We start from the raw sequence: 24,498 nt of genomic DNA, 5'->3' as shown, positions 1-24,498 counted from the left end.
AGCTGCAAACACAGTTATAACTTCCCATAAATCCATTTGGGGGGGGGGGGGGAAATAAACGTTTTTCTTAGCGGTGTGTGTCAAGAGCTACTGTACTTTTCTGCCTACGTTGATTCCCTCAACTGAGCAATTTATTTTGCTGACCGTAATTCAATATAGGAAAAGCATTCTGCACCTGTCAGCTTCCAAGCCCATAGCGTTTGAGTGACATCAGCCAAATCTCTTGCACTTGGCTTGAATTTCAAATGTGAGGCAGTAGGCTTTGTATCTCTGTTCAACTGATTCCGTATCCCCAACTCTGAAATGGGATCTTCTGTTCATCAAGGTGCTGTTGATATTTTGCTGTTGAATTTTGAAAGGGATGATCTGTTTTATGCTGTGGCTGCTTTTTAAAAGCGTGAAGCTGAGGTCTTCCAGCAAGGGGACCCCGCTGAGTCCGGGACGGGGGCCCCAGTGAGGCAGCCGAGCGTGCCCCGTCCCTAGCCCCCCGAAACCCCCCGGCCCAACCCCTCCAGGAGGTTTGGAGCGGCGCCAGGCCCGCCATAACGGGCGCACTGTTCTCCTCGGCGACGCTGGCCGCGCGGAGAGGGCCGTACCTGTTGTTTAGAGGAAGAGTTCCTCGTGGAGCGGCAGCATGTGGAGGTGGTTAACGGGGCCCTGAATGAGGCATTCAGAAGCCAGGCCTCGTGGAGAGGGAGCGAGGGGAGACGGTGGAGACGCGGTGGGTCGGTGGAGGAGGCTGGTTCAGGTGTCAGGCCAGTCTCACCAGCTCATTTCATAGCGAATCGCATTGCGGTGGGGGAAAGAGGTAAGGCTCATCCGTCCGTTCATTCACTTGAAGTCCAAAGACATGCAGGTTAATTGGAGAGTCTAAATTTCCCCTTGGTGCGCTCCTGCCGTTTGCACTTCACCAAGGCACTGGCCTCAGAACTGGAGTTGGTCCCTGTGTGCTCCACTATGGCTGCCCACTGCTTCTACTGTAAGTAATTAGGGTGGGTTAAAGGCAGAGGAGGCATTTTGTTTCCTTAGAAAGCAATGTCACAAATAAATAAAATGAGTACATTTTTATCTACTTACTTTTTATTTGCATTCTATTTGATTCATTTATTCATTCATATTCATTCTTTTATGTTAGTTGAGAACTGGAAAACTGAGAACTGCTCATTTTCAGTTTCTGTAATTGTTACAAGCACGTTTCTCCATTTTCAGTGTTCCAGGTGCCCTGCCAGGCAAACTGAAGCTGTGCTGTAGCTGTATAAAATGGCGTGAATTTGCGTTTCTTCCTGGTTGATAAAAAAGATAAAGAGTTAAATAAATTAAAAGAGTTTATGCTCTGAGCATTGAAGAAGTTCACTCAAGGTTAACCGCCCCTGTTCCTGTCTTTACATTGTATGGCGGTTACCTGTCTTGCTTTCACTCCTGTGCATTTGACAGCGTGCTGGTCGGCCTGCTCATTTTTCTGTGTAACCCAGAAGGCGGCCAATACACACGCAAACTGACGCAAAGCGCTCACACAGCCCACTTAGTGTAGGACAGGTATGTATGCACTCAATGGGCACTCCGTTATTTATTTACAGCTCTGCACTCATTCATGTTCTGCTGCTGTAGTCCATCCACTTCAGCGCTCAACCTGTGTGCTCAGAGATCTGCATGCCCCTGTGGTAACACGTGGTTATTTGGGTTACCGTCGCCTTCCTGTCAGCTTGAAGCGGTCATACAGCGGGGTGGTTCTTCGCGGTCGAGGCGGAAGTGAGCGCGCACGAAGCGCTCTTTTGCAGGGCCCGCGGGAAACGCCGTCGGGGGGGTCACGAGGAGTGCCTTAACGGCTGGCTGTAAGGAGCCCTTTATGTGGCCGCCATCTTAAACTACCACAAGCTTGGACACCACTCCAGCCTTCACAGTGCAGGGCTTTGCTCGCGCAGTCAAAACCCACATTGTTTGGCCAGAGCTCTCCAGATGAGGTTGAGTAATGGGACAAAGTGTGCCACTAATACAGTACAGTAATGGGGAATGACTCCAGTGCATGTAGTCCTTAAAAAAATGTAGACCCAGACAAGTAGCCGATCTGACTCATGCGGTCGTTTCTGTTCATGGAAATCCAACGGGTTTTTTTGGTTTCGCAGCGCGATTTACGAAACCTTGGGCTTACATGTCTGCGGGGGAAAAAAGAGGATGTAATCAACTGAATTGATCCGTCCAGGTTGGTTTCCTTGAAATCCCAAAATGCAGAGAATATCAGAAAGACTATTTTCGACCTTTTAGTATACACACCTTTATTAACACACTTATAAATATTACAAATAAATTAAGTGCAAATGAAAACCAAAAAAAATGTCCAGTTCCAGGTTTTGCTGTTCATTTGATCGCCCAATAAAGTACCTTTTGCATCTCTGACTCTGTGGATCTTGTGCTCTGAAGTGAACTGATCTTTGTCATGTAACTAATAAAGCCTTGAGGATCAGGCATTATGTCCTCAGAGATGGAGACTTAGTTATCAGTAATGACACGGGGGATCTGGGTACTCTTGTGTGTTACCATCCTGGGAGACTGGAGTTGTTCCCATGCATTAACGAGCATGGGAGATGTTATCACTGGATATAAGAGGCTGAACCAAGAGAGGAGACGGTTGAGGCCACAGCAGATGGAGGACAAAGTTTGTGTGTTAGAAACTGCAGCTTACACTTGAGGATATAAAAATACATTTATGACGTGGTGGTGGCATAGGAGATGGTGGTCAAATTTATATTGTCTGTCTGCCATTGTGTGGCATGAGCTGTTGCTGGTCTTGGCCAGGTCATGGTTAAGAGAAAGATTTATCATCTCAATGAGTTTCAGTTAACTGAAAAAGAACAAAAGTAATGGCTGGGTGTGTCTGGTGTGAGGAGATGAGACGATTTTCACACTTCCCCTTGGTGCATCATCCTGTGTGTGCAGTTCCACACACACACACACACACACACACACACACACACACACACACACACACACACACCGTTATAATCACATATTTATTGGCACATTATTTAGTTCATTGATTTTTGGACAATTAATCAGATTTAAGTGCTATGCTAGGTACAAATGAAACAAAAAAGAATTGTGCTTGTGTGCAGAGAAAGTCAGAGACTTTTTTGACCATTTAGTACTCGCATGCCTTTATTAACGTACCTTTATTGGCATGATACCAAGTTAAATTTGGTTGTCCACGATCCTAAATTAATGAAGTGCTGACGTGGGTGCAAATGAATGTACAAAAACAAACAATATATTCGTTCCCATATCCCATACCACTGTGACCTTTTATCCATGTCAACAGGAATCATAAAGACAAAACCAGTACCACGTCCTGTTCCACATTAGCCTGCATAAAACTCCTCCTAGCCCCCAGGTCTCACAGTATGTACACTGAGACAATTTTATATTGAGGGAGTGAGAGAGATATATACAGAGACCGATACACATACAACACAGAGAGCTACCGCTAGAGCTACAGATGAATTTTCAGAGAGTTAGATGGACTGTAGATAGATATAGAGTGAGATACAGATACAGATACAGTGATTCACAAAGAGGCGTGGAGAGAGGTGTTCATGGGACTGGGCGTGCAATTAGGTGGTTGCCCTTCATTCCTATGTAGGGTGCTGCAGCTGTGCCAATGCCCGGGCACTTAACCTTTCTCCTTGAATTTTGCTTGCCTGTTAAGCAAAATGAAGCGGGGGTAGATCTACGTGTCCTCTATCACTGAAGGAAATGGGAGTATGAGAGAAGGGCGGGGAGAGATGAGAAATAGGCGGAGGAGTTCCTCCTGAGCACACGGTCGTGTTCGAGACCGAGTCTACAGGGTGGTGAACTGAGCCAGGGTTGGAGAGTGTGGTCATCTGCTGTAGCAGGCTGGGAAGAGCGATGTTGAGGAGGAACCGAACCGTTGGCTGAGGAAGCTCCAGTTGACTATGGGGCGGCCTGTATTGTTGTGGTTAAGGTAAATGACTGGGACACGCACGGTCGGTGGTTCTAATCCCGGTGTAGCCACAATAAGATCCACACAGCCATTGCCTTTAATCATTGCTCTAGGGGAGGATTGTCTCCTGCTTAGTTTAATTAACTGTACGTCACTCTGGATAAGAGCATCTGCCAAATGCCAACAATGTAATGTAATGACTCATGCTACTCACTCATCCGGAACAAGAAGTTAATCCTCTCAAAACCAACCAGTTTGTCTCAATTAAATCAGTTCATTAGTGTTCTCCAGTGGGCTGGGCTGGCATTTTCTCCTGGATGAGTTAAGTATCATTTGTTTGTGCTGTTTCTAATTAAGTTTAGTTGTTACTATAGTGTTGTTCTGCTGTTTGTTTGTTTGTTTGTTTGTTTGTTAGTTAGTAGTGGTGTTTATTTAGATTACAATGAAACTGGGTTATGTGTTTATTTCTCTCAGGTGAGCTAGGCTATTGAATTAGGCTATTGTTTTCACTGGCTGGCAGGCCACAGCTGTCCCTCTTGTCTAAAATAATAATAATAATAATAATTGCACTTATGATGACTATAGGTTTAGAACAACACTTCATGTGTATTTTACTAGTTATGGATGTGATACTTTAACTTGTGGAAGAACCTATGCACTTGTATTAAAAGCTTTTCGCTTTGGATTAAAAGCGTCTGTCAACTGACAGAAATGTAATGTAAAAATGTACAAAGAAGAATGGGCTAAAAATGGTCTCAAACAGTGATGAGAGACTCATATGGAATTATAGGAAGTTTGGTTGAAATTATTGCTGCTAAATGTGGTGAAAACGGGTATTAAGTTTAAGGGAGCTTTAGAAATGTGAACTGGAAAGGCTGCTCACTGGATGTTTTTTTTTTTGGCACCATTCTCTGTAAACTCTAGAGACTGTTGTGAGTGAAAAACCAAGGAGTTCAGCAGTTTCTGAGCTACTCCAACCACCCTGTCTGGCACCAACAATCATTCCACGGTCAAAGTCACGTCGATCCCATTTCTTCCCCATTTGGTCTGAACAACAGCTGAACCTCTTGACCAGGTCTGCATGCTTTTATTTATTTAGTTGCTGCCATAGGGGCTGATTGGGTACTTGCATTGACAAAAAGGTGTACAGCTCTATCTAGTAAAGTGTATACAAACATAAAACATACATTTCTGGCAGTGTGGTCAAAATACCATGGTATTCTGTTATACACCCTTCATTCTTTTTTTAATTTTATTTTTAGGCCTTTTTCAGCTTTATTGGACAGTATATAGTATAGAGAGACAGGAAGAACGGGAGCGAGAGAGAGGGGAAGACATGCGACAAATGTCGGACGATTCGAACCGCCGACGTCGTGGCTCACAATGAGCATGCGGTCAGTGCTCTACAGGCTGCGCCACCGAGACACCCCATACACCCTTCATTCTGTGAGCAGGACAGAATGCAGCTCATTCTCTAAACCAGGGCTCTGAAAGTCCGGTTTTTTAGGGCCATTTCTTTTCTCACCAGCAGCCAGGTTAAGCCTTGGAAACGACATGTGCAGACTCTTTATCCAATCCAGGACTTAACTTAAACACTTAAGTGCAGGAACATCATTCAAAAACCAGCAGATACAGCAGTCCTCCAGGACTCGAGTTTGAAATCCCTGTCCTAAACTGCCTGCAGAAAGACTGCTGAATCTTCCCAGTTAACAGACAAAGGTTTGCTCTGTGTTCGCATCCTCCACAGAGCTCTGCTTGCCCTTCCTATTGGGCCTTGTGTAAGCCAACCGGGAGCTGATGAGCAGGTCCATAATGCTGTTAAACATTTTCAAATATGACAGCAGTCAAACTGCCAATATCTTTCTGCAGTTATCTTTATGGGGGGAAACTACTGAACGGGCTTTTAACATGGGAAGTCACATGGTCTACGATGGTTTAATGAGCCAGCTCGTGATCACCTGCTGTCAGTCTGCTGACACTAACGATCTCTTTTGTTTAAGTCTCTTCCTTGCTAGATCTTAACAACCAAGTCTTTGCATTGGTATGGATTAATGCAAATGTAGTAGCCTACGGTCGTTACTGTTGCTTTTTACTGAGCAGTGGTGTTGTTGAGTTCCCAGCTCGTCTGGAGAGTGCCGCTCTGCAGGTGTGCTGTTCTGGAGCCGGGGGCCCGTCGGATTGGCCCCCCCCCCGCTGCTCGTCCAGGTGGGTTCTGGGAACGGAGGGGGAGCAGGAATGGGGGGGGGCCGCCTGTCTGTTTTGCGGTCCTAACATTTTTAAACTCTGCTCGGCTCTCACTTTCCTGTTCTCTGTAGGTCGGTCAGCTGTCGCATGCCTACTCGTTAAGGGCTCCGCGCTCTGATTCCTTGATGGTCAATCTTCACAGTGAAGTGTGAACCCTTTGAGCAAGTATCCGCCCAGCTACCAGGCCAGTGATATACAGTAGTAATATGGAAATGCCAAAGTTCTGTTGCAGTTCATTTTGCGAAACCACTTTTTTTTGTTGTTGTTTGTTTGTGGATTTATTCAGATGAGGAAATTTTTTTGTCTGTTTGCCATCTAAGTGCTCTTTTTTCTTGAATCAGTCTACTTTGGACGTGTTTTGGTCAAAAAATAGTCATCTGTACAATGGCTTCCATGTAGAAAATTGTATGGTGCCAAACAACAGTGCTTCTAATCTATTTGTATTTTAGTTTTCATGTGGTATTAGTGAATATTTATGTGCTCTCTCTTTCTGCGTATTCTGGGTGTGTGTATTTTATCCTTCTGCGTAACTGCGCATTCTCCTACTGCAATCTACAAATCAGAAAATCAGCATTTTGTTACAGGGCACACAGCACGGACGTTATTTCCTTTGCAAATCTGCACCCCGTGACTCCTTCGGAGAAAGAGTCTCATTGTCTGAACTAACGCTGTAAAACTTTCCTGTGTTTAATCTGCAGGGAGGGAACCACTGTGAAAAGAGGAGCCCACGGTCCCGAGATGGAGATGACCTCAGGAACAGGTATAAAATGGCACGCGTTTGAACCTTGCACACAGACCAACATGTGAGAGGCCTCTTTAATTATGTTTACTCACCCATCCATCGGAGTCTGCCCCCGGAGGTTTTCATAAGGATGTTTAAACTTTAGCGGAAGGTTCCATCGTATTTTGTGCTTGTTCAGGACTGGCTTAGGCTGAGGTTAAACCCCGTGCTCCACTGTGGCTAGTAGAAACGCACAGAGATTGTAGTAAGGTACCCTTACATCACACTCCATGGCGCAACTGCATTATTCACATTCACATTATCCACCTACGCGAAGCCGCTACAGTAGCCTTCTGTTAGCAAGCGTACCACCTGCAGTGGTTAAGAGCCAAATGTCCCTTGTTCATCTTAACCGGCTACCACGTTTTCTTTTCTTGCATGTTAGCTTTTGGAGCGTTTTTCAAGCTCCTTTTTCGAGCTCACTGAACTGTGGCGTTGTAGGGGACACTCCCCTGCATGCTATGTGTGGACTGCGAGTTAGGAATAATTAAGACTGAATAATTAATTCTGACTGAATCATCCTCACGTATGCCTCCAATTATGAGTCGTGAGCGGGAGTGTTAGAGTTAGCTGCAAGAAGAGAGAGAGGCTACATGTGTGGTTTCACGCTATACATATGCGCAAACTGATTTACTGAGTATATACAGCTAACGGAATTCATTCAACTAATAAGACAAAGACAAATAGAAACACAGATTGACCGTATGGGTTAAGACTAAGTTAAACACTGGCTACGCCTGGAATGTTTGTTTAGTCTTACTGTGTCTGCATGCAGTGCTGGCTCAAGGAATGGTGAGGTGCTGTCCGTGTAGAAGCGGCACTGGAGCCCTGAATTGACTTCCCGGAGAGATGCATAAAGCTGGGGTCGTCTGGTCCCAACTGGTTTCCGATGAATTGACTTTCATTGTGTAGTCAGGTGTGAAGAGAGATATAGGTCCCTGCGTCCTTGCAAACACAATGTCCCCAATCTTGGTAGTTGTCAATATTTCATTTATCTATAAAAAAAAAAAAAGTTCAAACCAGGATGTTCATCTCAGATACAAAACACACAGTAAAATAAAAAAATACTAATCACAAAAGAAAATACCTTACCTGAGGTTACCTTTCCACATAAGTGTGTCATTTCAGCTTAAGAGCCTATAATTAACAGTAGTTAGTATAGTTATAATAGTAAGGCAAGTCATTTTGTTCAAGTTTGAACCAGTGCGGAGTCGGCGGGGAAACCCCCTGAACGGGTGTGGTAATCGCAGCCCGTTGTCCGTGGCTACCTATGACATCAGCGGCACGGTAATCCCGCCTGATCCAGGCTCTTCCCGATGTGTTATTTAAAGCCGGCGGATCGCGCTACGGCGTGTATGAGGGCGTGAGGACACAACGACTGGCCGCTTGTTTTTACCTCTGTTTTCAAGTCCGGTTTCCTTTTCTTCTTTTTTTCCCTTTGTTTTTTTTTGTATTTTTTTGTTTTTGGGGAGGAAAAGCGTCTAGAATAGCCCGTCATCACGGTGCCGTTGCAGCTTGGCACGTGTCCCGGCTTGAGTTTTTAATTTTACTGCCCCGACGGCTACCTGAGCACGACAATGGGAGGAAGGACAAAGACGAGGCTGGGGCGTTGACCTGAGTGATGATATTCCACCTCCCCTCCCTCCATCCCTCCATCCCTCCTTCCCTCCGCAGGGTAACGCCATGTGCAGTTCAGAGATGAGAGCGCGATGGAGCATGTGAAGATGTCTCTCAAGACGGCGAAAAGTAAGAACTTAAACAACGTCGCTTATGCACTTGGGTTTTAACGGTTCGCGTGTGTTTTTCTGTGGGACGCGGGCGTATGCAGTGGTACCAACCAATCTCATTGACGGACACTACCGAGTCCTGGTTGTTTTCATTATTTAATCCAGGAATAATGCGGTCATGATACTCCCAGTACACTTCTTTTTCATGAATGTGTCATTGAAAGCAGTGGGAGGTCGTAGGGGAAGGCATTCCCTCCACAGTTACCAGACCCGAACTCGATCCAGTGTCTGTGGGAACAGTTAAAGAGGGGAAAGGCCAAACATCACGCAACATCAAGTCCTGGTAGTGTCCTCAGTCTTGTGTTGTCCACTGTATGTGGACCCATCTCTAGCATTTATGGTCATTCGAAAGAACTGCAGTTATTTTATATTTACAGATTTAAACCGATATTGATGTGACATTGATTCAGTGTTTTATCTAATTTTATTTTTATTTTTGATTTCCTCTATTTAACAGCCTTATATGGGATTTGAAATGTGTCTGGCAGGCTAAATAACAACCTGCTTCCATGATTAACCTGGTACCTCTCTTGCTCCACGTTCCCTGGTGGCATTACATTACATCATCATTATTTGGCATGTGCTTTTATCTAGAGCAACCTGCAATAAGTGGCCTGCCGAAAGTAATGCATACCGTACACCTGAGGCATTTACCGAAGAAAAGACACGCTGTTGTTCAGTTACTCCAGCTTATCACCTTGCCAACTAACAATGTAAACACCCCCCGGTGCTGAAGGGTGGTGATTATCATTGGACACTCTATCTGTTGCTAGCCTGCCTACCGCCTCAGTTTAGTACCGGTGGTGGTGTGTTCAGCGAGTTAGTGGTTATTAAAGCACTGGAAGCTAGAGTGTGCGCTGTGCTCCAATTTCCCCCCAGTTCTTCCCTATTTTGCAGCTTTGTGGTTACTTTTTTCTGTCATGTATTTACTTACTTCCTTACTTGGATGAATGAAACGAGTAACAGAGCGTGTCTCTGGAGGCAGAGAAAAAGATTTTAAATCTCTTACTATAACCACTAAACGGCTCCCTGCAAGCCTGTGCGAGCGCACAGTATAACATTGTAACACCGCGTCAAATATGATCCCCGTGACATTCAACATTAGCTTGCTGTTCTGAAAAACTGATGAGGTTTCAGCTTCATCTGTCCAAGCGCATGCCCCGCTGGCGAAAATTTGATCCGTCCCGCACCCAGCTCGTCCAGCGCACCTGCCAGTTTAGTCCCATCATACAGCACTGCCTCGGCCACCCCAATCGACTGCCGAGGTTTCATTCGCCGAGGGGGCATCACAAGGGCTTTTCCACTGTCCCATTGTGTCGTAGGTCTGTCGCAAGGGGCACAGGAAGTAATTGTGTTACGCCCTCAGGGTGGGGTAGGGGCACTGTAATTTAATGGCTAACCCTTTCAGTCCTGAGCCCGATATGAAGTGGGTCCACCCAAATCCCAAGGGCTTTTGGCTTCGGTTGAGAAAATTGAGAAAATGTAGTAGGGTTTTAATAGAGCTGAAATATAGCATAGCAGTCATTTTGAGTGCCCTATGGGACTGAAAGGGTTAATAGTTAAACCTACAGCCTGTACACCTATGATGGTACGCGGTTGGCATTTATGAGTAAGAGTGTCTGCCAAATGCCAAAAAGTCCATGTGATAAATGTGTTTGAGTGAAATTCAAGGTTCATATTGAAATGCTCCTCATTTTTGACCGATGAATATGATGTTGAATCTTAAATGCTTGAAAGTAAACTTTTATAGCTCTGGTGATCTATTAACTTTTTTTTTTTTTTTTTTTTTTGCTGATATTGAAATGTAGGCAGTGTAATGTTATGGGGAAGTTTAACCTGAACATCCCTCAAACAAAGAGACTGTACACAGATGGGCGGGGTAATTCATCAGATTCGTAATTGCAGTGTACATTTCAGTGCGTGGTGAAAGTCCTTGGCACATAACTGCGCCTACATTCTTTAACTTGTGGTGCCTGTCTAGAAGGCTGTCTCAACCACCACAGAACACCTGCGCTAGACTTGGCCAGTGGTACCAGTGTAGTGCAGTGTGATGATAATTAGCTATTTAATTTGCCGATACATTTATCCAACGTGACGTGATCCCCTCTGGTGCAATGTGGGGTTAAGGGCCCTGCTCAAGGACCCAACTGCTGTGCAGATCTTATTGTGGCTACACTCGAGTGTGAACCACCGACCTTCCCAGCCGTGTATCATAGCCGCTAGGCAACGGGCTGTCCCCCCTAGTGTGGCGTACTGCCCTGGCTGCATCGTTCGATCCTTTGTCTAAGCAGTCTAATCAAACACAAGTTCTGCACGTTTTTTCCAAAATGCCTCCTGCCTGTGTTAGACATTCTGAATCAGTTTGCAGTTGCATGGCTCCTCTCTCCTGTGATGTAATTTAAGCTGTTACCGCGGGCGAACACCACACGCAAACGGTGTACAAATGCTAATGAAAATGACCTCATGCTTTCCGGTTCTGCCCCAACACTGCAGGTGGACTGCATCTCTGAAGCTCAGTATTACATTTTATTGATTTACGTGTAACTGCACTCTTGGCAAAGATTCTTATATATATATTTTTTTTTTTAAAGAGAATGGTAGATGCATGCTCACCCTCGGCAAAAGGTTTGTGGAAAACTTTCCTGTACCAGCGTGGTTGATGATTAATACACTTCTGACTTTTTATATGTATTATTTATTATTTATTATTTAACATGTGCTGTGAGCTGCATATTATCATTCGTGAAGGCATCAGTGTAGGTACCCTTACCCGTGCTAAAAAGAAAAACAACCACTTGCACAAATGAGCTAGTCAAAGAGCTTGTTGATGCAACGTGGGTGTTTTTTCCAGGAAACAGGTGTGTCCGATGTTTTTCAAAAGGACCTGGTGTGGGCACGAGCTTTTGTTCTGATCTAGTACACCTGTTGAGGCAATTCTGGGTCTTAACTGTGAAATGCCTCACCTCCTACCAGCCCTGGTGTGGATAGGAAGGCTCTGTGGAAATTAAATGATTCATTGAGATGATTATGGTACAGAATTGTGTTTGCCTAAGAAGTGGCCTCATAAATTATCACCCTTTTGTTGGTGGACAAAAATTAATGAGGGGAAAAAAACTCCACAAAATGTCTTTTGTTCTCCACCTCCAGTTTGCATCAAGGTTAGCAAACCACACACGGTTAACACAGCAATAAATCAATCACAATTGACCGCAATTATATCACTCTTAATTGATTTATTTATGGAATTGTACTGCCACAGAAACCCTCCCTGGGTGAAAGCTTGACAGGGAGAAAGCTTGGGAGGTAGCCCATATGGCTAACGGGTCGTAGTTAGCGCTAACGCTGAACGTGTGTGTGTGCTCTGGTTCTGGCCCACAGCATGGTCCGTCAGACTGATAACTGTGCTGCTGTTCTTCATCTCGTTCTACATCTCCCACGTCTTCCTCCAGAGGTAAGGCCCGCCACGACTCCACACGGTTCTCTTTCTGTTCAAAATAAACCTGATAAACTACTAAGAGAAGGGAGAGAGGACATCTGTTTGTGCCGAGACTGTTCTTCAGCGTGGCTACACCTGTTGCAGACTATAATGGCTGGTTTGTACTCCGTTGGGACCGGAGGGACCTAGGACTGAATGTCACGATATGATACTAATCTATGCGTTATGTTCAAACATATAGGAACACGATATACTTTTATTTCAATACATTTACCCTCATGTTTTAATGCTTTTTATTAGGCAAAGTAATCTATATTTTCTGAAAACCAAAATTATTGGCACCCCTGGTTTAATACTTTGTGCAAATACCCCTGGCTGGCAAAGATGAATGCTGTCTGTATTTTTCTATAATGGGTGATGAGGATAGAGAATACATTTGGAGAGATTTCTGACTATTCCTGCAGAACTTTTCAGAATCATTGATATCCCTGAATTTGCACTTATGGTTTTTGATGGGATTTAAGTCTGGAGACTGAGATGGCCATTGCAGAACATGGGTGGTGTTTTCACCTAACCATTCCTGTGTGGAATTTGTGTGGAATTCCTGCTGGAAAATACCTGACTTCCTAGCAGGGACATTGAAATTAATCAGAGAGATAGTTTTAAGTAAAATTGTATCGCTAACTTCATTTTGTTTGTAGAGTAGTTGTTAGTGGTGGCAATTTTAGCCACAGCCAGAAATAAAAACGTGTCTCAAGTGGCGCCACCATGGCTCTCGACTGTGTGTGTTCTCAGTGTACTAGCCGCATATGAGATCATTTCAGCTTCAAGGTTTCCATTATGAACTGACTAAGAGCGTCTCAAAAGACATGCATGCGGACGGTAAATATTAATCGACGTGAATACAAATTAAACTTGCTTCTGCAACAACAACAAAAAAAAAATCTCCAGCACGTCCTCAGTTCCAATGTCGATTTTAGCGTGGCCGGGCTCTTTAAGCCCAGTAACAGGCACCAGAGGTGACTCTGTGCTTCAGTCCATCTGCTCTCCTGGTTTACCGTGCACCAGCGCTCCGAGCCTTCTGAGTGGACGGTGCTAATGGAGCGGGCCTGCCTCATTCAGGGCCAGAAGGCATGTCATGAGAATGAGGATGTGGTCGCTGTCCCATTTAAAATGGACACTCCCCTTCCCGTTGGCTTTCATAGCTGTCTAATAGTGCCATTGTTTTTTTTTGTTCAGGCGGACCTGTTGTTGATTAATTTCTGAGCTCTGCTGCCAGTGTTATAGCAACTACTCACCGAGCACATTTTTACTTTATTACACCAACCTATTCATGCAATTATCTAATCAGCCAATTGTGTGGCAGTAGTGCAGTGCACACAATCATGTAGATACGGGTCAGGAGCTTCAGTTAATGTTCACATCAACCATCAGAATGGGGAAAAATGTGATCTAGGCGACTTTGACCGTGGAATGATTGTTGATGGCAGACAGGGTGGTTTGAGTATCTCAGGAACTGCACACTGGTCTCTACAGTTTGCAAAGAATGGTGCCCAAAACAATCCAGTGAGCAGCAGTTCTGCAGGCAGAAATGCGCCTTCAATGAGAGACGTCAGAGCAGAATGGCCAGACTGGTCAAAGCTGACAGGAAGGTGACAGTAATGCAAATAACCGCACATTACAGAGAGCATCTCTAAATACACAACGCATCATAACTCGCATCATAAATGTGGTTAGGCTACAGCAGCAGAAGTCTAAAAAAAGAAGTCAAATACCTACTAAAGTGCTCACTGAGTGTATATTATCTGGCATTTTTTCTGTTATGTGAAAATGGATGTAAAAAAAATATATATATGTTTTTTCTGATGCGAACGTAATGATAGTGGTTTTATAAAAACATTTCTGTCAGATAAAGGCTGGGTAAGCTGTGACCTTCGCTCCACGTTGTATATAGATCGGCTCTTTGTGAACCAGCGGTTACCGAGTGGTAATCCATGCCATGGATTCGGCGAGCCCCGCCGTCTCTTTGGGCTTTGGGTTTGAGTGCGTTTCGTTCCAGCGACGGCCGCCTGTTTGTCTCCCAGCTACGCAGGCACCAGCAAGGCCCGCACCCCCAGCAGAATGGCCTGCAGCACCTGGACGAACGGCTCGAAGAAGTGGGAGGCGCTCGGCTTTAAGTGAGTTATAAACAGCGCCCGTGGCCCTGGAGGTGGAGAGCAAGCGTAACTGGCACGGCGGGGGCCTTTTGGTTCCTTTTTACTGACACGTTAACATCCGATGAAATGTTACCTCTTTTTTTTAAATGTATTATTTATAGATGTTTGCACAGGAAAGCTGCTTTCACACGACCAGTGTCAAAAACTCTCACGGTGTCATTAAAGCCATTCAATTCCTATGGAGGGAGCGTGGAAGCCCGACTTGACAGCAAGGCTAAGCCTGGCGTAGCGGGCAGCGCAAAATAAAGCCAAGTTGAGCGCCATCGGGGTTCAAATTGTTTGAACTTTGACCTTTGACCTTGTTTGAAGCTGACCTTTCCTAGCGTGTCAAGTCGCATCACAGCTTTAAATGAAGGACACAGACGTAGTGTACGCTCACACAGAGCCCAACCATTTCGCATACCAGTAAGCTCCATGGCTAACTGAGTTAGCCTGGTTAGTTTCTTAAACCCAATATAAACCTAATATATTTGTTTTCACAAAGCGAGTACACAATTTAGCCTTTTATACCCGCAGCCAACCTGCTACTATCACGCATTGTGGCAGCTTGTTACAGTTTAACAAACGAACGGTTTCCTGGATGGTTGACAGAAGTTTCAACAACTGCCAGCGCTCGATTCTTCCCATATGTTGTCACCGCCTCACTTGGCGTTGAATGCAGCGTTTGATTCTTGTCATGTGAAAGCTGCGTAATAGTTTAAGTATTAACTAACAGAGAGTTCATGAACTTCAACAGCATCATTTTCAAAGGTAGTCTCTGAGTAAAATGGAATTGATTTGAATGTGAATACTGAACATTTTCTTGTGCTTATTCCATACATACTGTTTAGGCCCATGTTTTTCCACTGTTGTAGGAAAAAAAAGATTTTGGAAGTAGAATCAAGTTGTTCGCACGGCCAGTTTTCGTATAGAACGGCGGCTGACGTGAAATGTGTCCATCTGCGAGGCGCTGCTCAATCATTTACCACACTTTCATAACACTTTTATTGGTAATCTATAACTATTGTGCATCTAGAACATTCCACAGCTGCTGAATTGTGTGCTGCCTCATAAAAGAGGTGTTAAATGTTGTGTCCTGAACGGCTGACGGTACTACCCCTGGGAGGAAGTTGCTTTGGCCCTACCTCACACAGTTTGGGTCACGCAGAGGGGGGAGAAACCTGTCACATTAATAAGAAAAGCGAATGCGCCGGTTGCAAGTTCACTCGCTTCCGTTTACATTCGAGAATGTCTCAACGTTCGCAGCAACGTGTTTAAAAAGCATTGGATCGGAAGACGGCACCTGGTTAAAAAGTGGTCGGAGTGGAGAAGTGAGGAGGCTAGAGAGAAGGTGTTTGTTTCGCATTCGCATTTGCATTGGCTTTTGCATGACATTTCGCCCATTTCCCTGGAACTGAGAAAGTAGCAGTGGAGCTGGCTGGCTGCAAGCGCTCTGCACTCAGACATTACAGCTCCGCCGCGCCCCTCCCCCACCCACCGCCACCGCTCGTTTCCTGTTCGGAGCGGGGTGTAAGGCGAGGGGTCTGACAAGCGGCGGGCACCGCCCTTCCTCGCTCCCCGTGGCCCTCCCGGACGTCGTTGGCACACCAGGTCATAACCGCAGAGCGGCGAAAACAAGGCGTCGGTCCGGCGGAAAGAGGGACGTAATCGGGCCCGACGATGCCAGCAAACTCTTGCATAGGTGTTGGTGCCCGATTATTCACTTCCCCCCCCCCCCGTCTCTGCTCAGTTTCTTTTTTTTGCGTTGTAAGCAGGATGTGGGATGTCATGACTTGACACCATCAGCTTGGCTGTTTTCATTGGGGTTGTGTTGTGAACAGAAACGGGGTATGCTACGTCTCAAAGAATTTCTAAATGTTCAACCTTTCCACACAAATGATGCATACATTCCCTCAAATTGTCCTTGAAAATTTCATGTTATTGTTTAAGCCCAGGAGCTCTTGAACGGGTAATCTGCATTCTTGCTTTATTTGAATATATATGTGGGTATAATGGTATTTGGAGCAGTATGTTGACTGCATAGTTCCATATCGCCGTGTGGAAAAAATGGTCCTTTGGTACATTGCATATAATCTCTTGTTTCTCCCTTCGCTAACCCAGCGTGACGAGAAGGGCGCAGCTGTTCCTCCGGCTGGGAGACTTCCTCTGGAAAGACTCCTCGTCTTCGTCTCTGCCACTGCCTTACGGCGTGAAGGGCAGCGGTGAGTGTCCGCGGCCTTCCTGTGAAGTTTCATTTCGGGGGGCCCCCCGAACGACGCTGCCTCTAGGCCCCCCGACGCTGACAGTTTTATTAAACACGCGTGCGTTCCCTCAGTCCTGCTGCACACACGTTCCCGTAGCTCTCTCTCTCTCTCCCGCCCGTCCGGGGCTGGAAGCGACCGGCGCTGCGTTTCTCGGTCCCGCTGTCGTACGCGGACGCGACGTCAGCGCCGGTTCGTAATTAGAAAGGTAGCAGGACGCTCTGACTCACTGTGGACATTAAAGATCCCATGACAGTCTTCGCAAAGAGTAGGAGGTTCCCCGGTGTCCTGGCTAAATTCCCAACCTGGCTCTTTTACCCTGCCCTCCTAATCATCCCCTGATTTAATTGGCAAAAATATTGTTCTCTCCCTCTCCACCTCAGCTGGTGTGTGGTGAGCATTCTGGCGCAAAATGGCAGCCGTGCATCACCCAGATGGCTACGCCTTGGTGGTGGTTGAGGCGAGTTTCCCTCACATCACAGTAAACGCTTTGAGCGTCCAGAAAAGCGCTGTATACATGTAATTATCAATCTCTCTGTCTCTGAGGAATTATTTAAACTGCCCAAGCCAGAAACCTTTGTGCTCTGTTCTTTTGCAGAGTTCTATCTTCTGAAAGTCTTAGCCATCGTGGCTAACTACGGAATGCCAGACCGCATCGAGAGGTATGTGAGTCCATTGCGTCATCCACCCTGGACCAGGAAGAAAAAATAGCAAGAATGTCCGAAAAAAAAAGTTTTGCCTCAGACACATCAATCTCCTTAAAGGAACTGAAGTGAAACCAGGCGTGAAAAAAAAGGGGGTTTTGTGGGCCAACTCGTGACGCTCCGCAGCAGGAGAACACGGCGAGCTCCTTTTCTCCTGGGGTTTATGAGTGTGATGAGTTTGTCTCCGTTTCTCTTGTCCTGTCTCTAGCCTGCCATGCAGAACCTGCGTTGTCATTGGAAACGGTTTCGGCATCAAGAACAGCTCGCTCGGGGCCATGATAAACAAGTACGACGTGGTGATCAGGTAATGCGCGACCCGGTCATTTTAATACCCCATTTAATTGTACACCTTCATCGACATCTCTATTGTCAAAGACTCATGGTTAATTTGAGTGTTTATTTCTGTGTTTATTTGTCGTACAATCAAATTAGAAGACAGTTTAGCCACAGTGTCCTTGGCCCAGTGCTTCCGTCTCGGTCTTTCCTGTACTGCTGGAGTTCTTTGTTGGCTGCCCTTTCAGCTATGAATATTATCAATAATACCATCGGTGGTAATGTCTTTCACATGGTTCCCGTATGCCTTTGAAGCATTTATATGTCCTTTCTTTGCCCCTTTGTTCGCCCTTGACCTCTCCCCATTCTCTGCCTCTGCCCTTAGTTCCCTGCCTGGTAAAACAGGTTAAACAAAAAATGAAATGTTGTCATACGCGTTTCATTTCCCGATCTGCTTTCATAGCACGATTAGCATGCAGATACTGTCTGTTTCACTTTAGAATATACCCTCTTTACGAAGGGGGTAGTCTTCATCAACCTTGTGTGGCATCTAACAAATTAGATTATCAACGGGAATTCGACGCAAGTGCAGTATTAGGTAGAAAGGAGCAATGTAATAAACTAGTATTGTACTGCAGTCTAACAGCAGTACCATCTTTTCCAAGTTGCTGTTTATTGTTTCGACACATGCTGTTGCACATAAAATAAATAGCAAAGATTACTTTCAATGTAAAAACAGGTTTATTTTACTTTCCACGTGATACCAACAGTGGCCACTGTCTCAAATAATGTTGTTGTTAATGTTTTGTATTATGAAAGCACATTGATATGGAAGTGCTCTTGTTTTTTTCCATATGACTGATGAAATGCCTGAAATTGCATGGTTTAGACATGTTGAAACCAACCTACAGGATGTTTGCGTGATGGAGTACTACATTTTGAGGCCACAGTATTTTCAGGCAAGGCCACACTCGGCAAAACCCTGGAAATATGCAGACGTAGTCAAGAGGTTCAGAATGGGGAATAAGTGTGATCTAAGTGACCTTGGAATGATTGTTGGTGGCAGACCGGGTGGTTTGAGTATCTCAGAAACGGCTGATCTCCTGGGACTTTCACGCACAACAGTCTCTAGAGTTTACAGAGAATGGTGCGAAAAACCAAAAAAAACATTGATTGAGCGGCAGTTGTATGGGCAAAAACACGTTGTTAATGAGAGAGGTCAGACTCAGGAGAAGGGCCAGACCAGTGGAAGCTGACAGGAATGTGACAGAGGCGTAAATAGCCATGCATTACAACCGTGGTATGCAGAAGAGCATCTCTGAACACACAACGTGTCAAACCGTCAAAAAGTGGATAGGCTACAGCAGTGGAAGACCGATTAGTAAAAAAAATAAAAAATAAAGTATAATAAAGATCTAATAAAGTGCTCACTGAGTGGACATGTTCTTTTAACATTCAGGATGAAATGACCCCATCACTCTCCATTGTGTAGCTATATTGGTTTACCACACGCATGCGCAATGTCATTGGTAATGGCAGTTACCATGGATTTACCCAGATGCTACACAAAATGGTGCTAACACTTGATATCCGTACACGTTGTATACGCCGAGCCGCTGTGCCTAGCGCACGATTCAGAGGGTTTTTTGGGGTTCTCTCTGCTCCCGCCCAGACTGAACAACGCCCCCGTGCGGGGCTACGAGCGCGACGTCGGCAGCAAGACCACCATGCGCTTCTTCTACCCGGAGTCGGCCTCCGACAACCCCGACTTCCACAACGAGCCCAACACCATGATGGTGCTGGTGCCCTTCAAACAGCAGGACCTGCGCTGGATCAAAGAGATCCTGTACGACGAGAAGAGGGTACGCTCGGCTCTCCCCCCAGGGCAGCGGCCCTCTGGGAAGGGGGCGGGGTTCTGAGGGAGGCCAACCAATCACAGCCGCATGGCGACATGGCTCAGGCAGTGAGAGCAGTCGTCTGGCAGTCGGAGGGCTGCCGGTTCGATCCCCCGCCCGGGCTGTGTCCCTGAGCAAGACGCCTAACCCCCAAATGCTCCTGACGAGCTGGTCGGCGCCTTGCATGGCAGCCAATCGCCGTCGGTGTGTGTGTGTGTGTATGAATGGGTGAATGGCGAAGCATCAATTGTACAGCGCTTTGGATAAAGGCGCTATATAAATGCCTGCCATTTACCATTTACAGCTGTCCTGAAATGCTTAGATGCAGAGCAGCCTCATGGACCACGCTTGTAAATCACTATCTCTCGTTTATCAGGCTGAATATTCTCCACAAGGGGGAGCCATTAGCACCGGAGTCGCTGAAATGTGGGAGTGCTATGTAAGAGTGGTGCTTCGCATCAATGACACTACGTCTCCCCGTTTCACAGTAAACATGTAACACAAGGCCTCTCCAAACCGCTATTCATTGGACCCTTCTGCTCTTGCAGCGTTTATTTAATTTGTAGAAGATGGGGAATTTGGCTTTGGGGTGGGGAAATTAGAGATGCTGGAGAGGGTTTGTCACAACCGGGCTCATCTCACCTCCTTCCCCCACCCTGTCCCGTCTCCACCAGATGAGGAGAGGGTTTTGGAAGCCCCCTCCACAGTTCTGGCTGGGTAAGGCCAGTCAGATCCGCATCCTGGATCCCTTCTTCATGCAGCAGACCGCCAGCCGCCTGCTCAACCTCCCCATGACATCGATTAACCAGGTGAGAGGGTCCACTGCCCTTTTACTCACATTCACTCGCTCGCACGCACACACACTCACACACACTCACACGCACACACACGCACACACACTCACACGCACACACACTCACGCGCGCGCACACGCGCACGCGCACACACACACACACACACACACACACACACACACACATACAGCATCACATGTGCTCAGACTCGCATTCACTCGCTCGCACACACACACACACACACACACACACACACACACACATACAGCTTCACATGTGCTCAGACTCGCTCGCACGCACGCACACACACTCACACACACTCACACACACACACACACACACACACAGCTTCACATGTGCTCAGACTCACATTCACTCGCTCGCACGCACACACACTCACACGCACACACACGCGCGCACACACTCACACGCGCGCACACACACACACACACACACACACACACACACATACAGCTTCACATGTGCTCAGACTCGCTCGCACGCACGCACACACACTCACACGCACACACACACACACTCACACACACACACACACACACACACACACACACACAAACGCACACTCACACCGCACATACATTTTCTCGGTCTCTCTCTATAACTCTTTCCTTCTCTCAACCTCTGTCTCTCCCTCTGTCTCTGTATTTTCTCCCCTCATGTTTCCTGATTAATTTTTATTACATTTGTTTATTATTTTTTCCTCCTCTGCTGGGGCCACTAGCATTTGCCTTTATTGCAGAGTATTTCCCCCCTACTTTTGGCTGTTCGTATTCTCTCCTACGTGTAGTTGTTTGTATTCTGTCCTACTATTAGCTGCTTATATGGCCCTGGTTGGGCTGTGTGCGGTTTGTATGTTTGCCCTGCCAGTTTGCAGCATTCTCTCACACTACAGGCAGGACTCTCTTTCTCTGCTGAGTACATTTTCCAGACTCTGCAAATAAAATAAAAAATTCCTCCGCACCGTTGCCCAATTAATACACGATCTCAATCGATGTCCACAGAAAAGAAAAAAGAGATTGTACCATTCAACGGTGTGAAGCAATCGTCTCAGAGTTTCATAAGCGCTGTTACGAGGATGCATACGAACGAGGAACGAAGTGGCGAAAGTTGTGGAAAAACTCCATGAAATCGCACAGCAGTCGAACGGACTCAGTGAGCAGCTAACGCTGCTTATCCGTCCTAGCTGCAGGAGCGGTCGAGCCAAATCTGTTCAGATGAGCTGCAGGAGACATTTTGTTCCGTTTGGATTGCCCTGGGAGCATTTGGATCAATATTTGCTCATATTTTTCATTTCTACCAAGCGACCTCAAAATGTTTAAATTGGAAGGAATGTGTAGAAATCATCAGTGTCTGTAAAAAAAAAAAAAAGAAAAGGTTTTCTCTAACAGTGAAAGCGCAGAAGCTGCTGACTCATTTCCAAATCCCTGACAAATGGATCAGCTGGCCAAGGGTTTGAGCCCAGCTTTTCCAGACCCCGCGCAGAACGCTCCGGTTACAGACGCGGACCGCCGCCGCTCCTGCCCGCCGTTCGGAAAGAGGAGCGGGGGCTTACGTCAGCCTCTCCCTCGGCTTTCATGTGGAAACAATTTGCCCGTGCCCTCTCGTGCGATTCTGGGGAATCGTTGACCGAGGCTGCGAGTGGCAGCGCTATCGGCCTGGGAAGCACGTTTTCCCGGGGGGGGGAAGGCTGAGGCAGTGACCCCTTGTTCCACGGCCGTGTGAGAGGGGGGGGAAACTATGTGTTTTTTCCGCAGGGCGGCGCAGAGACGGAGGAAGTCGGGCCAACATGCCCGTGCTGCTACCTGGTGGTGGGATGGATTATTGCGCTTGTAGTGTGCTGAAGTCCTGAAACCTTTGGTGTGGTTTTTATTTGAATTTCTTTCAGAATCCCTCGCACCCCACCACGGGGATTCTGGCCATATACGTCGCCATGAACTTCTGCGACGTGGTTCACGTGGCCGGGTTCGGATACCCCGAGAACAGGGACCAGAGGCAGCCCATTCACTATTACGGGGGCGACACCATGCGGTCCATGACGGTAAGCTGGGAAAGACTGCCTGCTCGCACGACTCTGTCTTGTAGCTGCTGCTCTGACAGCTGATGTGAAATTGGGGTTTAGGGCCAGTTTATTCAGAAGTTGGTCTATTGTTCCAGAGCATTGGACAGTTGGTCTTATTGTGTGTGTGTGTGTGTGTGTGTGTGGGCGGGGGTGGTGTGTGTGTGTGTGCGTGCGTGCGTGCGTGCGTGCGTGTGTGTGTGGTCTTAACTCACAGGCTTCGCACCACGACCTCCGACGTGAATCGGAAGCTCTGAGGAGACTGGAGCACACCGGTGCCATCCTGTTCCTGACCCGCCCCTCCTGACTCACGGACTGCTGTTGCTCACTCACACACCCACACACACACACGTGTACATCTGAACTTTCTCTCACCCACAAAACATGTGTACACGCACATATATGCACACTTGCACATTTTATCTCTCACATTCATACACACACACACACGTTAAATCTGTGTGGGATTTCTACTATTGTTTTACACACACACACACACACACACACACACATAATAAGCCTGTAAGGCCTGGCACTGTGTATGTTGTTTTCCAGGTCTGTGAATACCTTGTTCTTTAGATACACTAAGGCAGTGGGTTATAGTCCCATCCATCCATCATCTAGCCCATTTGTTCCTGGTCAGGGTCACGGGGTGTGCGGGAGCGTATCCCAGCATGCACTGTGCGCGAGGCAGGAACACACCCTGGACAGGCCGCTAATCTATCGAAGTGCAGGTAAAAGTAAAATGGAGATTCAAAATGAATGTAAATCAGTGCCACACAGACCTTGCAGCATAGCCTGCATAGCCTTGCATACACCATACTGTTCTTTCGAAGTCGGGAGTTGACACAGCAATGGAACATGGATCATTAAGCATCCAAAAACTCTTGTCAAAACACATTTAGCCTTCAGAGAACCAGTTTTTTTTTTGTCGGTCCTCTACCTTATCGAAAGATGCCTGGCTGTTGGAATTGTCCCATCCTTGCAGCTGGCCACGCCTCTACGGGGGTACAGAATCGGAGAATGTTCCAGAACTGTTTCTGAGGCCAGGAATCATCAGCCCTTATACCCGATGCAGCGCACGTTTTAAGGTGCTGAGTCGAGGTACGAGTCTGGCATCGACTCGGGCGGCCAACCCCCGGAGACAGTTGCTGGAAATGGTGATGTGGGTCGCGTCACCATTGGACGATTGGAGTTTGTGGGTGTGCTAATTCCCAGAATTCCTGCCAGTGACCCGCCGTACTGTGACAGAGACTCTGAGCTTTTGTTTCGTTTTTTCGGGGGAGCTGGGTGTTTGTTTTTAAATTGCTGTTCTCGTTTGAAATAAAGCGCATGGTGGTCAAATGACAATGCTTTTTTTGGGGGGCGGGGGGTTTGTTTGGTTTGAAATTAAAATTGGTACAACTTTCTATGCAGTTTCGGGCATTAAAATCCATTCATCCATTCAGCAAATTTTCACAATGTAGTTCTAACTGAAGCCCACAGAGGAAGAATAGGCTGGGCTGAATAGGTAATGGCTGTCATTATTTGTGATGTTTGGATTTTAGCAGGGGGTGTTTTTTTCATGTTGTGATAATTCATAAAGTAGAGTGTTTATAAACCCATCTGCATGGTGGGGACAGGGACATTTGCTTTCATTGAAAGGATGATGAGGGGGGCTGTGTGATTTCCATAGTCTGGGCAGCTTGCAGCATACAGGGTTCAATCAGAAATGTCTTTTGTTGCAGACATCTGTTGGGTGTCCATGGCTTTTTATTTAATGAATGGAATTATGTTGTTCCAAATGAAAGATGTCTCCTCTTTGTATGATTTTTATAAAATTTTCAAAAGAGAGGAAGCAATGCAAAATGGTGCAAACTGGGAATCGGATTCAGCAACATTATTAATTAATATTATTATGTTTGAATCTATATTTGAGATGGTTCTTTTAAATTTGCTTTTCCTATACAGTTGTGTTCAAATAAATAGCAGTGTGTTAAAAAATGAATAAAGTGCAAATATTTTTTAATAGCTTTTAGTTCGGCATACGGCAACATAATCTCCAAGCATTTTGATGTATTCACCCATGATCCCTGGTATACAAACCCAACACCATA

At 46.2% G+C, this 24,498-nt stretch overlaps 1 protein-coding gene across 2 annotated transcripts in view; it reads left to right on the top strand.

The window, feature by feature from the left end:
- LOC133132414 (CMP-N-acetylneuraminate-beta-galactosamide-alpha-2,3-sialyltransferase 4-like) overlaps positions 1 to 23,746 on the top strand; it is a 31,078-nt gene extending 7,332 nt beyond the window's left edge. Inside the window, exons 2-14 of one of the 2 annotated variants that reach the window (XM_061247855.1) lie at positions 6,076 to 6,160; positions 6,271 to 6,383; positions 6,898 to 6,959; positions 8,655 to 8,726; positions 12,146 to 12,218; positions 14,288 to 14,380; positions 16,520 to 16,620; positions 17,258 to 17,321; positions 17,572 to 17,667; positions 19,309 to 19,498; positions 20,206 to 20,340; positions 22,232 to 22,384; positions 22,620 to 23,746. In XM_061247855.1, coding sequence (XP_061103839.1) covers positions 8,690 to 8,726; positions 12,146 to 12,218; positions 14,288 to 14,380; positions 16,520 to 16,620; positions 17,258 to 17,321; positions 17,572 to 17,667; positions 19,309 to 19,498; positions 20,206 to 20,340; positions 22,232 to 22,384; positions 22,620 to 22,709 — 1,032 coding nt within the window. In that variant the 5' untranslated portion in view covers positions 6,076 to 6,160; positions 6,271 to 6,383; positions 6,898 to 6,959; positions 8,655 to 8,689 and the 3' untranslated portion in view covers positions 22,710 to 23,746. The remainder of the gene's footprint in view (positions 1 to 6,075; positions 6,161 to 6,270; positions 6,384 to 6,897; positions 6,960 to 8,654; positions 8,727 to 12,145; positions 12,219 to 14,287; positions 14,381 to 16,519; positions 16,621 to 17,257; positions 17,322 to 17,571; positions 17,668 to 19,308; positions 19,499 to 20,205; positions 20,341 to 22,231; positions 22,385 to 22,619) is intronic. The other variant, XM_061247854.1, reaches the window with a different exon arrangement.
- The last annotated feature ends 752 nt before the right edge of the window (positions 23,747 to 24,498 follow it).

Source organism: Conger conger, chromosome 7 (genome assembly GCF_963514075.1).
Source record: "Conger conger chromosome 7, fConCon1.1, whole genome shotgun sequence".
NCBI lineage: Eukaryota > Metazoa > Chordata > Actinopteri > Anguilliformes > Congridae > Conger > Conger conger.
The sequence above is the reverse complement of the archived record's forward strand: the minus strand, read 5'-3'. Positions and strand labels throughout refer to the sequence as shown.